Source organism: Camelus dromedarius, chromosome 5 (assembly GCF_036321535.1).
Source record: "Camelus dromedarius isolate mCamDro1 chromosome 5, mCamDro1.pat, whole genome shotgun sequence".
NCBI lineage: Eukaryota > Metazoa > Chordata > Mammalia > Artiodactyla > Camelidae > Camelus > Camelus dromedarius.
Genome location: NC_087440.1, coordinates 31,427,798 through 31,445,472, shown reverse-complemented (window position 1 = coordinate 31,445,472; position 17,675 = coordinate 31,427,798). Strand labels below are relative to the sequence as shown.

At 46.7% G+C, this 17,675-nt stretch overlaps 1 protein-coding gene across 19 annotated transcripts; it reads left to right on the top strand.

The window, feature by feature from the left end:
- Positions 1–133: 133 nt before the first annotated feature.
- On the top strand, positions 134–9,905 carry RBM23 (RNA binding motif protein 23). 19 transcript variants are annotated; one of them, XR_004137027.2, is made up of 16 exons: positions 150–352; positions 2,628–2,685; positions 2,881–2,936; positions 3,574–3,649; positions 4,180–4,301; positions 4,768–4,815; positions 4,945–5,124; positions 5,384–5,437; positions 5,590–5,707; positions 5,803–5,955; positions 6,041–6,178; positions 6,568–6,633; positions 8,163–8,358; positions 8,445–8,733; positions 8,909–9,073; positions 9,221–9,905. XR_004137027.2 is itself a non-coding variant. In XM_031452696.2 (16 exons), exons 1-16 carry the CDS (start codon positions 156–158, stop codon positions 8,916–8,918), a joined length of 1,674 nt encoding a protein of 557 aa, XP_031308556.2. In that variant the 5' UTR covers positions 152–155; the 3' UTR covers positions 8,919–9,905. The 19 variants fall into 19 exon arrangements, 15 of the variants coding, with proteins under 15 accessions (XP_064341880.1, XP_031308555.2, XP_031308554.2 ...); XM_031452696.2 differs by having other exon boundaries at positions 152–352; positions 8,445–8,561; positions 8,649–8,733; positions 8,909–9,905; XM_031452698.2 differs by having other exon boundaries at positions 152–352; positions 8,445–8,561; positions 8,649–8,733; positions 8,817–9,905.
- The last annotated feature ends 7,770 nt before the right edge of the window (positions 9,906–17,675 follow it).

Sequence of the window (17,675 nt, the reverse complement as noted above, 5' to 3'; positions counted from 1 at the left end):
CCCAGAGCCTCGGAAAGGTTAGCCAATCAATGGGAACTTGATGGTTGCTAAGAGACCTTTTAGCTTGGCTCCACCCATATTTAGGATTTTAGCCAATGAAAACCTGTACTTTGGCCTGTTGCCGTGAAACCAGTGGCATTAGTTCCACCGCCTTAATGTTTCGGCGCCTGCGCAGATTGGGGAAAGTTCTGGAAGACAGCGGAGCTGCCGCCATTTTGCGGGAAGGTGAGCAGCTCCGGCTACAGTGCTGCTTTTCCTACTGGGTCTCTGGAAGAGAGTCGTGCTTCGGGTCCCCCCAACACACCCAAAAGATCGGAGGGAACCGGGACCCCCCTGCGGGGACCCGGAACTGGTAAGAAACCCCGAAACCGGGTCCCCCGCGACGTCACCAATGCGTGACGTTGCCGCACGGCGCCTCCCCCTGACGTCACAGGCAGAAAATGGCGTCAAGAGCAGACTCGGGCAAACTTCAAACTAAAAAAAAATTTTTGTTTACTTTGATCCAGAAGTGTTCACTACCTAACTGTAGTCCACTGGCATGGTTTTAGGGATCGGCACCCTAGTGGCTGTATCCTTTACCGATGAAGATGGTATTTCAAGGATCCCAGTGACTGTCTCCTACAGGCCCCCGCAGCCCTGACGTTTAGGGCCTCCCAGACGGTGGAGGGAGCATGGGCCCACCGTGGTCTCAGAGGTCTCGTGGGATCGGTTTTCAGTCCCTAGTGCCACCTTTCAGAGAGAGGTGAAGGAGTTGAGATTTCTTCCTCAGTCTTCAGTCTCTGGAAGACTCATGTTCGCTATTTTTGACCACTAAATTTGACCACACATTCTGTGGCGGTGGCGTATAGTGAGGCCACACACGAGGTTTTAGTTTTGGGACACTGGCCCACGCAGAGATGCTGCTGTCGGTCACTTGTAGGACCGTTTTTTGAAGCGTGGCCTTGGCTTGTTACACAACATGGGGAATTTTTTTTTATCTTTCTCATTGTTCCTGTTTTTAATTAAGCTGCCTCCAGTTTGGAGCTGTTTGTTCCCAGCTCAGTGACCGGACCCAGGAGATGGCACTACCATCACTCCTGGGACTCCAGAGTTTGGTGACTTCTGCCTGAATGAGGCTGACAGTGACAGTGGTTCTTCACTCCCCTTTGCCCCCACAGCAGTGGGCCTAAGTGCTGACTTGGGTCTTGATAGTGCTGTGACCAGGTTCAGGCACTGTCATGATTGTGGGCCCTTAATGCAGTTTTTGGAGTAGGGTTGAAAGAAAGCACAGTAGTGTTTTAATGGATGAGATTGAATGGACCATGGCCCGTAAGTTAGGACTTGAAGAGTTTGGAAAGTCCATAGTGTTTGGGACATTACTGCTTTTAGGACATCTAGAAAGACAGACTAAACCCAAGGAGATCACAGATTTCAGAGTGTGCTGGTGTTATACATGTCTGTGCTTAAATAGATTCATTTGTTTCTGAAGTCTGAAAGCTTTATACCATATGTAGAGGTTCATTTGTCGACTTAGATGAAAAGTTCTGTGTGGTTAAGTTATCCCTGCTCTGTACTAGCACCCAACAAAGGGCAATTTTTGAAACCAGAAGCGTTTCATTTGGAGTTAACTGCAGACTGTAAAAAATAGTGAAGAGCTTTATGACACTTAGAAAATTTGTGTAGATTTGGCAGCCAAAATGAAAGGAACTGAGTTTGTAGATCAAAAACTTCCTTTTAGAACCATTTTCCCCACGATAGGCCAGATAGCATATATTAAAATCAGCCTTGTTCCTGATATTTTGAAGCATATACTGTTACATACTGAATATCTAGAAGCCCCACAATAAGGTATGACTAATAAGATTGAATCTTTTTATATACGTATTAGAACATTAATTCTCTAGGTGAGAATATATTTAAAAATAGACATGTTGGTATGCTGGGTACTTTTACAAATTTCCTTTGAAGTTAAGTTATAAACCACATGAAAGAGTGGTAACCTGATAGAACATTAATTTTGATCAAGGGTCAGCTCCTCCATTTGAGCTTTGTAACTTTAGGCAGTTCACAGAATCTCAGTTTTTTTGATCTGTGCATTAGATCCAAAATCTGCCTATGGCATATGTTACTGTTGATTGCTAAATAAATGTTAGGTGTTAAGAGATTGACTTCAGTGGTTTTTAGGTATACTTATTTGATTTTGGTTTGATTTCCATTTTAAGCCTTTAATTTGGCTCCAAGTAAATTTTATTGTTTGGCTCTTTCCAAGAATCTTAACCTCTGTAACATGTTCAGCACAGTGCCTAGCAATAGTAGGTAGTATAAATGTTAGGTATAATGGTTAGTCTTATTAAGTCATCAGCATGGGCTGTGGACTCAGGGCAACCAGGACAGCATGATTAGATGATGCAGTAGCTGCTTTAAAGAGGACAAAGCTCTTGTGGATATGAAAGTCTGATTACCACTGGCCTCCTTGCATAGAAATTCTTCAGATTAGTTGAGGTTTTTTTTTTTTAGCTTTATTGAAGTATAACTGACATAAAATAAAACTGAACACATTGAAGTGTACAATTTGCTGAGTTTTGATGTGTAAACACCATGAAACCATCAAATTTCCAAAATGCCCTTTTGTAATCCTTTCCTCCTAGCCCCTCTCCACCTGTTCCTATCCCTAGGCAACCACTGATCTGCTTTCTGTCACTACAGGTTAGTTTGCATTTTCTAGAATTTTATATAAATGAAATCATACAGTATGTGCTTTTTTTTTAAATGTTTTCTCACTTGACGTAATTATTTTGAGATTCATCCATGTTACATATATTGATAGTTTCAGACCAGTAATTTTTGAATAATTTATCCTGTTGATTTTGTTTGGTGTCTTCTGTTTTTCTTATTTGACAGACCTGTGGTGGACAGACTTGGGAAAGACGATTGCTAGATGTGAAAACTTGGGGTAGGTAAGAAGTCTTACCTGCCTGCCTAGATAGAAAAGCTTCAACGTGGAACTGGTTGAGCCTGCCTTAATTACAGTCTTTCTGAGTTATTTAAGTTCTAGTTGATACTGTACAAAAAATGCTTAATAATGAATCCCTCATTATTGATGTTTGGGTGGGGGAAGAACTTAGGGCAAATCTGCATTATTCTGGTGTTGCTTTGTCTTGTTCCTAATTTTTAGTTTTGCATTTTTACTTTTTTATTGAAAATATGTGCCAGTTTAAATTTAAACCAATTGTTTATTCAGAATTTTGAACAGTATAATGGAGGCCAAGTATCCATTGTAAAGTGAATAATAATTTTGAGTACCAACATTTTCTCTTCACAGGACAGGGTCTATATTGTATTTTGTTTCTACCTAGATATTCAGTTTCCTTCTAGACCCTTGACCTTTTCTAAGCCACAAAGCAGAACTAGTTCAGATCTGTAAGATGCAAAAATAAACCTAGGGTAAGCAACAGCCGGTAAGATCCCTTTGGAGTTCAAGAAACAGAACTGTATATCCTGAGGTCTGTTTCTTGGAGGGGGGAGGGGATGTGGGGTGCTGGAAGGGAGGAAAAATATAGATGAGGTTCTTATGTATTGATATCCTCTCCTCAGATCTGCTACAATGGCATCCGATGACTTTGATATAGTGATTGAGGCCATGCTGGAGGCTCCTTATAAAAAAGAGGAGGTAATGTTCCCCACCTCACTCTTGGAATTGGGTTAGTAAGAAAAAACAGTTGTGGATCATCAGTTTCAACATTTTGTGAATTTTCTTTCCCTATTCGTTTATTATGTACAGTGGCTATTCGTAAAAGGCCTAGTCTTTTAGTAAGCTCTGCTGGAGATCCATGCTCAAGGGTGGTGCTTGCAGAGGGGGTCCCTAAAATGGCGGAGAGCACATAATGTGGTGGGAGTGAGTGCTTTGCATAGTTCTCAGTGACACAGTAGAAAGTCAGTGTATCTCAGACCTGACTCCTAAATAGATGTCAGTGGAACACATGTTGGGTAGCTAAAGTTTTGACTCTGAGCTCTTGTTTTTGGGTAGTTTCCTTCCTTCTCTGTTCCCTTTGTTAGGAGATCCAGGTGCTCACAACTGTTTAAAAAATTGAGAGCATTGATTTTATAAGCTTTCTTCCTTGTCCACATTTGTTCTCTCTTTGTGCAATGGAATCTGTGTCATCTGGTACCTTATGGTCATTTTCCTGGCGAACCCCTCAGGATGAGCAGCAAAGGAAAGAGATTAAAAAGGACAGCCCTAGCAACATCACCAACAGCACCAGCAGCACTGGCAGCAGTGGCAGTGGTACCAGTGGGAGCAGTGCCAGTGGGGAGGCAAGCAAGTGAGTGTGCGGGGAGGAAAATGGGTTGGCATCTTGGGGAAAGAAACAGCTGTGTCTGTTATAGAAACAGTCAGAACAGGGAGGTGGTTGCTCGACTTCTGACTTTTAGTAGTGGCACCACTGGGTCATGGGAATAATGGTGACTTGGTTTATTGATCTTCCAGTCTTCCCTTTCCAGTGTAGATTTGTGGACCGGTCCTAGCATCGATGTATTTCATTTGAATAAAATAGCAAGAGGACCTCTGATTTGGAAACACCAGCTTTTGCTTGGTTTGGTGGGGAATGACAGCATGTAGTGCTGTGTGTAAAGTGGTGTCGTGCCATTGATAGGGAACTACTGCCAGGTTGTCTTCTAGGCGCGGTGGTCTTTTACTGCTTTCTGTTTCATCCTGGGCTTACTGTCATTCCTTTTCCTTATGAGAGATGCTGAAACCTCAGTAAGAAGTGTTTATACTCTCTTTCACAGAAAGAAGAGGAGTCGGAGCCATAGTAAAAGCGGGGATAGAAAGCGCAGGTCAGTCATTCTAGGGACTGTTGGGTTTTGAGAATTATGAATGGAGAGATACCAGGGAAAGCTGTACAATAATGGCCAGAAGAGGTTGGTTTGTTCTTTAAGAAACTTAATAGTCCTTTTTGTCAATAGTCGTAGTCAAGACCGAGACCGGGATCGTCATCGGCGGAGAAGCAGTCGGAGCCGAAGTCGAGATCGGCAGCGTCGTCACCGCAGCCGAAGCTGGGATCGTCGACATAGCAGTGAGTCACGAAGTCGAGACCGGCGTCGAGAGGATCGTGTGCGCTACAGGAGTCCACCGCTTGTGGCTGGGTATCACCTTTTGCTAATAAGATCACATTTGTGTCATAATCTGGGTAAAACAAACGCACTGTGGTCCCTGCCTGCCTGAGGGTGCTTATAACCTGTTGTTGTGATAGGTAGGAGACCCAGTTCCTGGAGGGATGATGGTGAGAATTCACAAGAGAGATAAGGTGCTGAAATTGGTTTTCTCATGGCAGAAGCCCCAGCACTAGGTCAGTGTGAGTAAAGTTGGGTAATGTGGTTTTCCATTTTGTTCTCTATTCTGTAGGCACAAGTACGGACACAGTAAGAGTCCTCATTTCAGAGAGAAGAGCCCGGTCAGGTGAGTTGATTATGAGCACTCTTCTAGGGATTGTGAAACAGGAATAAAAGGAGTTTGAGCCAAACCACAAGAATGTGTAGTACTAGAGGGTAGCTGAAGTATGACGACCAAGTATTCGGAAGGAGTCTCAACAGATTCTACTCGCTCTTCAGGGAGCCTGTTGATAATCTGAGTCCTGAGGAGCGTGATGCCCGCACTGTGTTCTGTATGCAGTTAGCTGCCCGCATTCGGCCTCGAGACCTGGAGGACTTTTTCTCTGCAGTTGGCAAGGTAACCCTCTTCCCTCCTTAGTTTTCTCTGAGTAGCCTGTGTTCTATCCATCCCCCTTTATGCCCAACTCTGGACTTCCTTTTTGCCCTGGATAGGTTCGCGATGTACGTATAATCTCAGATCGAAACTCACGTCGTTCTAAGGGAATTGCTTATGTGGAATTCTGTGAGATCCAGTCTGTGCCACTAGCCATTGGGCTGACGGGTCAGCGGCTGCTAGGAGTGCCTATCATTGTACAGGCCTCACAGGTGAGCAGGCTGTGAGCTGACACGAGACGCTGGATTTTGAAGGTGGTAGGTGTGGGACGTGACCCATCATTTCCTCCCTCCTCAGGCTGAGAAAAACAGACTGGCAGCCATGGCCAACAACCTGCAGAAAGGCAGCGGTGGACCGATGCGTCTCTATGTGGGCTCCCTGCACTTCAATATCACCGAGGACATGCTCCGGGGAATCTTTGAGCCCTTTGGCAAAGTGAGTGGATAGTGAAGGAAACCTCTGAAGGGAATTAGAAAAAGTGGGGAGGGTGAGTGTACCTCTTCATTCTGTCTGACCATGATTAACCCCCTACATGCGTCATGATGGCCCTATTGGTCCATGCTAGGAAAGTTGGGCTCCGTCTCGGTATTTATCCTGCTCAGGTGGCAGATTAGGCGCCATGAAATCAAACAGTGGGGTCCAGATTAAGAATAGTCAGAAAAAGTATTTGGGAAAAAGATGGCCTTTGTCTCTTTTTTTAAAAAAGATTTGGAGAGATGTATGGGTTGGCTGGAAAGTTAGAGGTACTTAGAACAGTCTGGGTAGGAAGGATCAAAGGTGTGTGTGAGCTAAAAGATAACTGATAATTTCTTCTTATTCTGCAGATTGATAATATTGTCTTGATGAAGGACTCAGATACTGGCCGCTCTAAAGGTTATGGTTTCATTACGGTGAGTTTCTAGTCTTTTTTTAAATTTCAGTTTGGGTTGGGCCACTTGTCTGATTTTGCGGCTTAGCTTCATCCTCCTCCCATAGGAACTGTCTAAATGACCCATAAACCCTGGTGCCTGAAGCTTGGACTAGCCTTCTGCCCCTTGAGATGAGTGCATTGCTTGAGATCTTGGCTTTGCTCCTACACTGTGTCAGTAGCACCGGTATGGGGTGTCCAGGAGTTCAGCCAGCTTCCCTGGAGCTACAATTTGCTCTTTGGGTAATAGTAATGATTCCAGGCTGCAGCTAAGAGGTTGGGGGCATGAGGGAGGTTAGGTATGGGCTTTTATATACACACTTTATAGAATTGGTGTATTTTCTTGGTGGGGTGGGAATTAAAAATTACATATTTCCCTCTGAGGCTACCCAGTTTGAAGCAGTTTCTCCATTGAGAAATACCTTTTTATTTAAATACCACTATGGGGAGAATAGTGTGGCCACCCGATAGTGGGCATGTCTCACCTTTTCCTGACACTCCCAACAAAATTGTTTCCAATTCCCATAACTGGTTCTTCCAGCCCCATGTGACTCCAGACTGAGGACTGGCTGCCAGACACAAAGTCTGATAGAAGCCGATATTTTCTGGGCTCAATCCAGGCAGCATACACCCCCACAGTTGCCTGCAGGGCAGAGGGGAGGTAGGTTGTGTTCTACCGTGAGAGTTGCTCATCTTAGAAGTATCCGGTAAAGGCAGGCCACTTACGCCACCTGCCTAGTAACTGTCAGCACCATGTGCCAGGCCCTAGGGCAGGAAATGCCAGAGTAAATAAAGCCGGCTGTGGTGTTCATGGTGGCAAGTACCTTTTCTAGCTCTCCATATGACTCAGATGCAGAAAGGCTTCTGCAGGGCCTTTTTGCCCTTGTGTTGTTGCCTTTTAGGTCAACACCCTTGACACTTAAACAGCAGACTGGGAAGCATCTTTATGCCAAGCTGCTGCTGGGTGCTGCTCATGAAAGGAGCTAGAGAGTAGAGGCCCTGTGGTCAGCACATCAGAGTCAGCAGCACTGGGGTGGGGGTGGGGGAGGAGTCTTGTGCTCTCAATACCAGGGTGTGTGCTGTCCTAAGGCTGGGCTCTGGAGTTCCACGTTCCTAGTTCTTGACCGACAACTGAGACTTGCTGGTCCTGAGGGCTGAAGTAAAACGCTCAGGAGCCTTGGATCTCAGCCTGTCTTTCTTCCATTTGATAACACCCATTTGTGAAACAGATGTCAGGCTAGGCTCCCTACGGATAATAGACTTTTTGCATTGTTAGGTTCCCAGTGGAGCTGGAAGATTGAAAAGAGATCGCTATTGAGTCAGTTGGAAAGGTCCTTTTCGGAGAACCATTTTGGGAGATGGGGATCTTAGGTCACATTCCCTGGAAAAGAAAAGTTTGAGCCACAGTGAGCATGCAATTTTCCTGGGGTAATAGGACTAGGGAGTGTTAGTGGGGCTTGGAGAGCACATCTGTGGCCAGGAGGTGTGTGATGTGACCTGGGTTTCTTGTAGTTCTCTGACTCTGAGTGTGCCCGGCGGGCCCTGGAACAGTTGAATGGCTTTGAGCTTGCCGGTCGACCTATGAGGGTTGGCCATGTGACCGAGCGACCGGATGGTGGCACAGACATCACTTTTCCTGATGGAGACCAGGAGCTGGATCTGGGATCAGCAGGTGGACGTTTGCAGCTCATGGCCAAATTGGCAGAAGGTAGAATTTCTCTGCAGAGTGAAGAACACAGGATTGAACTTTACATCAAGGGTTAGGATTTATCCCCACCTTTTCTTTCTCTTTAGAGTCTGGAATCCAGCTGCCAACCACGGCGGCTACTGCCGCCGCCGCCGCCCAAGCTGCTGCCTTGCAACTGAATGGAGCAGTTCCTCTGGGGGCCCTGAACCCAGCAGCTCTGACTGGTCGACTTGCACTTGGGAAAGGGGGAGAAGAGTGGGGCCTGGATGGCAGGAATGCCCTGTGCTCACTAACTCCTCTCTTTGTTTCAGCTCTGAGTCCAGCGCTGAACCTCGCCTCCCAAGCAATTGCCTCCCAGTGCTTCCAGCTTTCCAGCCTCTTTACTCCCCAAACCATGTGAGTCTCAGGGCCCAGCTCTTTTCGGTTTGTAGTTGTTTTCTTTCCTTCGGTTTCCTGTTGACGTCTTCTCCTCACCACAGGTAAAATCAGTGGCGCGAGCCTCCCTGTGCTCTCGGTCCTGCCACTCCCTTCTCTACGTCTTTCATGGCCCCTTCTCTGTTTTATGAACCAGGCCATCCTGAGGGCATGAACATTGATGGTGGGGGAACTGGGGCCCCCCCCTTAGACACCAAGAACAGCTCCTGGCCACGGCCCCACTGGGAAGGGACTCTGCCGAGCAAAGCTGCTGGTTGAAGAGAACAGCATCTGTGTTGGCGTTGGCCATCTGTTTCTCTGTGTACGTCGTCTCCCGGGATGACCTTTATTGCCCTTTCCTACCACCTCTCGGTGATTCCTCGATTCCTCCCCTGTTGGGAAGGCTATAGGGCATTAACCGAAGGAACTAACTGCTCTCCTCCTATACCTTTACCCTACAATCTGCCAGGGGAAACCCTGAAGACCTCTGGTCCTCGAGGACTTTGGAGTTTGAGGGGGCGAACCTTGAAGGTGCTGGCTTGCTGCTACAAGGACCCTGGAAGCTAGCACGGACACGTGCATGGGGATGCCTGCCTTAGACTTCGGGGCCACAGTTAACTGCTGGGGGCTCAGCATCCTCCTGGGAGGTGTGGGAATGATCTGCCCTGCCAGCTGTTTTGAATGTCTTCGGGGCATTCGGGAGTTTAATGGAAGATGCGGTACCTTTCCAGTATCTTCCATCTTCCTTTGTATAGTTGTCCTTCCTTTGGCCCAGGGTTGGGGGGATGGAGGGGAGGCTGTGTCTCTCCACCTCTTCCTTGTGCCTCTGTAGACTGGGCTCAACCCCAGCTGTTAAAGCTGCTCCTGTTCCCTAGCTGGGCACATGTGAGCCCTTCTCACTGGATTTTATACCCTAGTGTCTGTGTACATAAATTTTATATATATATATGTGTATATATATATATATATGTGTGTGTGTGTGTATATATATATGTATATATACGTATACATAAAAACTTTGTACAGAAAACAGGCCCCTCTGTTGTGGCTGCTACGCATGTGATCTCAGTCCGTTGGGTGTGTCTGTCTGATGTTAACTTCTCATGAGCCAAAACCATGAGTGGTTCTAGGAATATAAAACATTTCTAATGCCACTGAGTTTTCTTTCCTTTATTTTATTTTATCTAACCACCTTTAGAAAGAAAAACAGATAAAACACACACACCCCATCTGTATCTGCTATTCTCCCATGGTCTCAACTATCTCCAGACCTACCTGCCCATTGGACAGATGTCTGGGTTCTCTCTCTGTGGCTGGGGACAGATCTTGTCTTTCCACCAGATGGCAGTGTGACAGTAGCACACTCTACACCTTCCTCCAGGGGTGTTTCATGGTCTTGAGGCACTTAAGTACCAGAGAAGCCTCCTAAGCTCACCATTGTTGATCTCTGTCCCTGCCTTTGGCTTTCTTTGTAGGAGAAATCCCAATCCAATATCCAAAGGGGTCGGGCATTTTACACAGGGCTCCCAGGCCTCATGTCTGCTATTGTTCCTCCTTTCAGTCCTTTCATATCTTGCTTTCCAGAAGGCTCACTCTGCCTGGGACAACATAGGCCTAGGACTGATCACTGTATTCCAGGCATGGCCCTGCCAACGGTGAGGCATACCTTTCTCCACCTGCTTTGTGAGGCTTAGAACAAGGGGCGATCCCAGAGCCTGGCTCACCAACTAGGGTCCAACCAAGAGGAGGTCTGAGGTGCAGGGACAGGCCTCTGTAGGCCTCCTCTGTTCTTTACTGGTCTCTATGGCAACAGAATGTTAAGACTATTGTTATGCTAAAAATATGGATAATTGCTGTTAGGTTTTAATTTGTCAGCCTAAGTTTCTAAGCAGAGTGATGGTTTTTTAGTGATGTTAGTTCCTGAGGTGGCTTTTCACACTGAAGTGCTGAGTACCCAAAACCTGCTTGTGGCATAATAGGCCACTGGGACTCCCTCAGAGGTCTTCCCTGACCCTCTCTTTTGTATTGGGTCCCACCGCTTGTGTCCTCCATAATACTGATCACAATTTATAATTACAGAAATTGTAAAATTTATAAAATGAGCAACTCCTGCGCCTTCTAGGCTGCTGCAGTGTCACCTGCTGCTGCTGCTGTCATTTCCTCCGCTGTCACCCCTGCCCCTTCTCTATCCTGGTTTGCTCTCTGGACCTGAGGGAAGGGAAGGAGGCATTATTTTTAGGTGGAAGCAGCTGGCTATGGCCCAGTCCCCCTATAGTTATTGATTCGGCTGCTAATGTATCCTGAGCTCAGTCAGACCATTTTTATTCGTCATCTTGAGGCTGTGGACCAGGCCTCCTCACAGCATTCTTGAACTCCAAACTAGAAATGCCTACAGGCCCTGCCCCCCTGCCCGCCTCACATGGGCCCCGTAACTGCTGGTTTCCTCACATTCCCCCCGCCCCCCGGCTGCTTTGGCCTTCCTGTGCTTTGGGTTGTTCCACCTCGATTCTTCCTTCTTCCCAGTTACTTCCTCATATAGCCTTTTGCTGGGAGAGAGACAAGGATGGAAGTAAGGAAACACCTAAGGCAACTTCTGCTCTAGTCTTAACCCATATAAGGTGACAGCGTCTAATGGGTGGCAGCCAGTGTCACTGCGTGTGACTCAGTGCCTTCTTGTTACTCACCCCTCTAGAGGGGGTGGTTAGAGTGCAGTTCTAGAAGGGGGCAGTAAACAGCCTCTGGGCCCAGCCTAATGTAAAGAAATGTCCCTCAACCTCCTACCAGAGCCTGGGGGCTAAGGTGGGGGTAGAGGTAAGACTTACTCAGATCCCTTCCCAGTGTGGCTAGACTTTCCCCACTAGTCCTCACTTCTAAATGGGATTTCCACCTGACTTCTGGCTTGCAGTCTCCTTTTCTGTCTTCTCTAAGGCAGTGGCATTTCCTCCCTGTTCCTTGAACTGTGTTCTTGACATTGGGATTCTGCCGACTTCCTTCTTAGGTTCCAACAACCCCCAGATAGGAGCTACCGGTGGAGACAGCGGTTTGACCTATGAACTTTTAGTCTTGGCGCATATGAGGAAGGGAAATGAGCTAAAAACTTGAAGGGAGATACTCTATCACAGCCCCTCTTTTCTCTTAAGAGTCTGGTGAGAATCAGGAAGTATTACTTGGACAGTGACAAGAGGCTGGCCTGGTTTCGAAAGGTGAGGTTGTAGGGGGTGGTTAACAAATAATGAGAATTTACATGTTTGTGGGATTTGTGTGGGTTAGGCATTGTTCTGATCATTTTATACGTATTGAATCGTTTAATCCTCACAACAACCCTCTGAAGTATATTCTTTTATTATCTTTACTTTGTAAATGAGGAAACTGCTACCCAAAGAGGTTAAAAGACTTGTTCCCTGATTACACAGTAAGCAGGTTTGGAATTCCAATCCAGGCAGTCTAGATTCAGATCCCTTGATCATAATTTTAACCTTTCTTTAAGACTCTGATGCTTCCTGGTTGGGGTTGACTTTCCCTTTCAGTATTCTTTGTCCTATCATAGGTCTTATTCTGACTTTATTTACAGTTCTTTGTAAACTCGTTACTAGATGGTTATAGCCTGATGAAGCCAGCCATAGATGTGTCTTTTTCATTATTGCTTTGCTTTTCACATATGTTGTATCTGATGAGCTGAATTAATTCCCTCTCTGTTCAAGTCAGCTTTCCAAAAACCAACCCTTCTAGCCTGCTTTCCCTGGCAGCCTTATCCATTTCTTCCTCACCCCTCCAGGAGGGGAGGCAGCTCTACTCTTTTTGGTGTTACCATGGTAGCCTGTGATGCTTTCTGTCTATAAAGTGCGCTTGCCATCCACCAGAGACTGATGTTTCCATGGCAGCCAGGTGAAGTCAATAGTCATGAGCTGGATGCAAGAAAAGAATTCTGGTCTGAGAAGCTGTGTGTCTGAATCTTCTGGCTGCAAACATTCCTCCCCTCCCAACTTTTGCACTCTATATACAGAACTGATTGCTCTCAAAGTGTGTTCTTTGTTGAGAGAGTTCTGTGTGTGAGGTGAAGCAAACCAATCATCTTGTGTGGGAAGATGGAGGCAAGGAAAGAGCTGATCAAAGATCACTTTTAAAAAGTTGGATGAGTTCTGTTAGCTCTCCCAGATGATCTGTTCTCAAGAGCCCTTAAGGAGTTGGCTGGAGTTACTGGAGAGCCATTAAGCAGTTATCTTTGAGGGCAGTGGGTGGATGAGGTGCCTGAAGATTGGAAAGGAGCCAGTCAGGGCTGGATTTCAGAAAGGGGGAAACAGTGACCTTGGAAGTCAGAGACTCGTCAAGCTCTTGCCAATGTTCCAGAGAGGATGGGAGCTTCAGTCAGCTTTCAAGCGTCCTGAAGCCCACTTGTTCAGAATGAGTGGTGCTGAGAATTAGCCTCCTTTTCCCAACTCCTGGGCCCAACCAAGCCTGGAGACCTCACCCTAGAGCAGAAAGAGCCTACTGTGGAGCGACAGCACATAGTTCGGATCTCTTCTGCCACAAACAAGCTGAGTAAGCTTGGGTGATGCTTTGCTTCTCTAACTCTCACCTGTAGAAAGGAAGCAATAGCAAAAGTATCTGTCTCAGGGATGTTGTAAAGATTAAATGAAATGGCACGTGTAGAGGGCTTAGAACTTGTTTACTTGTCATTACTACCGCCATCATCACTCCCATTCCTCAGGATGCATACACACGACTTTCTGCCTGACCTCATTGTCCTCCCCAACTTCAGAGAATGTTCAAGATATACAGGGGCAGAAGTGAGGGTAAGGCAATGGTGAAAATAAACCTTAATTATTCCTGGGCTAAAGTCGTAGGCTCACAAGGTCCTGGGTCACACACACAAACAGCCTAGGTCTCAGGAAAACAAACCCCACTGGCCCAATCTCTCTTTATGCTTGAAACTCTGTATAATCAGATTACGACCAGATGGCTTTAGAAAATCAAGGTGAGCCTCTCAGTTACCTTCAGGATACCTAGTGCTCTTTGCTTGGTCTGCCTGGGGAAGATCCCAGAGCATTCTCCGTTATAGCGCTAGTCCGTTGCAAGCACCCCTCCCAACCTCCCACACGATCTCCTGTAGCACCTGCCTTTGTTGGTCTCCAGAGCCCCATCCTACCTAATCTGGCAATTTCCTTTCAGAATAAGCATTTTAAATGTGCACAGGTCCTCTCCCTAAAGTTATAATTTGAACCAAAAAAAATGGGAAACTGTAGTATAATACCATCCTTAGGCTTCAGTTGCCAGTCTTCCCCCTAATCCTCCCCAAACAACAAATCCCGTAATGGGTTACCTGTGAGTCCTGTGGGAGGTGTGTTGGACCTCGCGGACCACAACTTAAATTTGTACCTTTAGAGTGGTGCTGTGTTTTGAGAGGTTAGCAAGCTGCCTGGTTGTCTGAATGAGGGACCAGACACAGGTTGCAAAAAAAAACATTACTTCCACTGCTTATTTGTATAATTAAAAAATATTTGCAGTTTTATCTAGTCCTCACAACAAGGTAGGTACTAGTATCCTCATTTTATAACTGGAAGGGCTGAGGTTCAGAAAGACGAGAGGTTAAGAGTGACTTCCTCCATAGACTTCCATCCAGTAAGTAGTGGGCCTGAGTGTTAGCTAAAACGTTTGCAAGACCCCACTGAATTTGTATTCACATCTTGAGTTTACCAGGCCACCAAGCTATGGAGGCACAACAGCAAGACTCAAATCCCTTGAGTATATCCATCAGACAGCCTCCTACGTGGTAAAGGACTAAGAAGCGGGATGCTCTGCTCTGGTTTTTGGGCCCTTGACAACTTGGCCGAACAATCCCCCCAAATTCTGCTGCCTGCCACACAGGGAGTCTTCATCTCATCATGTGGCAGGCTGCCTGCCATTTCTCCTGTGCGGTTGCTCATGTAGTTTCAGTACAAGGCGTTTTTCCCCTTCTTCCTCCCATCTATCTACAGCCCACCTAAAACCTCCAAGGCCCAGTTCCTAAAATATGTCTTCCAAATTTTGTTTCTTCCATTCAGACATAGAGTGCATGATGTAGCTTGCAGTCAAAGAGTTAGAATGTGGTATAGTTTGCCTCTGTTTTGGCCATATAGTGCCTTGTCCTGTCTCTCCAGCTCAGTTATAAGCTACTTGAGGGCAGGGATAGTATCTGTATTTGTTTTCTGCATAGGCCCAGCACAGTGACTGGCATACGGCAGTACTTGAGTGGAACAGGCCCTTGTGGATGAAAGGTTAAAATATCCAGGAAGAATTTACTTAGACTTATGTGGATTGGAACTATGTTAGATTAATAAAAAGAGGTATGTATGAGTGGGCTTGCTGGGAGTGACGGTTTAACCCAGAAGACTTGTGGAGTGTCCTTTCATGATTCTCACAGCCTTTCAGAAGAGGACAGCCCCTGCTCCAGCTTTTCTATAAAGGGTTAGATGCAGCAGGGCAGAAAGGGCCAATTGTGAGCAGAGGCCCACAGCAGAGGGATACCTTCTAAGACTGGACTGGCCTCACCTTTGGGATCTCAAGGGAGAGAACACCCAGTCTATGCTCTTGGCCAATGAGAGGGCCTTGTGGGTTAGTAGGGGTTGGGCAGGGGCTGGGCTGATAAGGGAGCATAGACCCCAAGACCAAATTGCAGAGGTTAAGAGGAGCATGAGGGCAGAGAGGACCTTACCTGGCACAGGCAGCTCAGGCCCCAGCCCCTTTACTGATCTCTCACACTAGCCCACATCAGTAGCCGGCCCTACCTTGCCTTGATCAGAGGGTGGGAAAAGAACGGCCAGGCTCTCGGAAAAGACCCCATCTCTCCCAAGTCTGGCGGGAGAAGGGCTTCAGCTTCCGTCTGTTCTGAGCTCTTTCCTGTAGGCGGCTGGAGGGAACACACAGATGGGTCGGGCTGATGGAATTGGCGGAGTTGGGGGGAGGGAAGCTTGTGGCGTGTGTGGCTCCCCTCGTGGGGGAGGTCCTGCCGTCATCATCTTCAGACTTCTGCCATGTGAAAGGCACTGCCTTCTTGTTCCTCATCCTTCCCTCTTGGCATGTTTGACCATTGGTGATGCCCTTCCACTAGAAAGCCCTCCTCCCTGGGCAGTAGCCTCGGTAAGCTCAATCCTAGTTCTTTCATTACCTCTTTGGCGGCTGCATCTCCGCCTTCTCACCTGCCTATCCCCGGGACTCTCTCTTTAGTCCCTCTTCTTTCTCTGGAACACCAAACTTTGATTTGTTTTAAATTACTTAGTTTTTGAACAGGTAGGGTATACCATAGTTAACAACTCAAAAGGTAGGAGAAGGGCATACAATGAAAAGTAAACCTCCCACACCTGTCCTCCACCCACCCGGTTCCCCTTCTCAGCAGCAATCAGTACCATCCTGATTCGTGATCTTTTGGGTCACAGACCTCTTTGGAAGTCTGATGGGATTTGTGAACCTATTCTCAGACAAATGCGTGACTGCACAAACACATCAGATTGTACCATTTCACAAAAATCACAGACCCCTATAGCCCATGTGTGGTTTGAGGCTAAGGATCCAGCCTATATATTACACCCTCCCCCTTAGTATCTCCCTTAGTGTAATTTGTGGGTCCTTGGGCAAAATGAAATTGCAGGGCTCCTTGTTAAAGGGAGAGCAGAGCATTAATCTAAGCACAGGGACTTGTGTGACTGCCCTGCATCTCATTCTTTTCTCTGGTTTTCTACTACCATTCTTCTGGCAACTATTCTCATATTTGTGTCTCTTGTCCTAACTTGTTCGGAATTTCAGACTCAGTTATCCAGGGAGCTGCTGAAACTCTCTATATGGAAGTTTTTCTAAGCATCTCAAACTCAAGGGTCTCCAGAATAGAGCCACTCACCGGCTACCTCCTCTGCCCCCTAATTCCCAGTTCCTCACCATCCTCCTATCACCTGCAACTCCTCCCTCTCTTTATACCCAGCTTCTCAGTTGCCAAGTCTCATAAATTCTGACTCTAAAATCTGTGCCGCCTCTCCTTTCCTGCTGCCATCTCCCTAGGGTGGTCCTTCATTACCCTCCGTATGTATTACTGTGATTGCACCCTAAATGCAGCTCCTCAGGCCTTGCCTCTGCTGCTCCAGTCCATGCACACCTCTCCCAGCCTTCTCTTCCCAAAGGACCAGCCTCGTCATGTCACACACTCGGAGACCGTCACTGATTCTCACTGCCTACAGAGTTGGGCACAAACTCCTTTGCCTGGCATTTAAGGTCCTTTGCAGTAGGGCTCCAGCCCTTTTTTTCAGTGTTGTCTCTTACCCCTCCTTCTCATGTCCCTGAGGTTTCAACCCAACTGTAGAACCATCTGGTCTCTTAATGGGTCCAGTGTGTTTTCCTGCATTTTCTAACTTGAACTGCCTGTGTTCCTGGTCCCCAGAGTTTAGAGCTGGCTTACTCCACTACAGGCATGTCATTTCTCTGGCCCTTTTACCACAGCCACTGTCCATGGCTCTGCCCATAGTGTTCCCTGCATTTCTTCTATAGTCCCTCTCCCTCTTCTTCCCATCCTTACTGGAAGAGGAACCTCAGCTGCAAAGCTGGATAAAACCCCCATTAAGTAAGCAGACATGAGTGGACGCCTACCTCTATTGCTTATTGACCTCTAGCAAGCTACTTAAACCTTCTGCTTTTTCCACAGTAAAAAAAGGCAATAACACCTTATATAGTCATTAAAGAATTAATAGCTTAAGTGAATAAAGTCCTAAGGATAGTATCATTATTCATATTATCATCTCACCACCCCTGCCCACTAGTCCTTGTTGGCTCCTCTCCAGCAGTAAGGACTCAGCAGACATCTCATCTCTTTTTCCATCGAGTTGAGTTCTGGGTGGGGTGGAGTGGGGGCCTGGTCCTCAGGTGCTCAGGTAGCTTTATTGTGTGTCTAGGGGTGAGGGGAG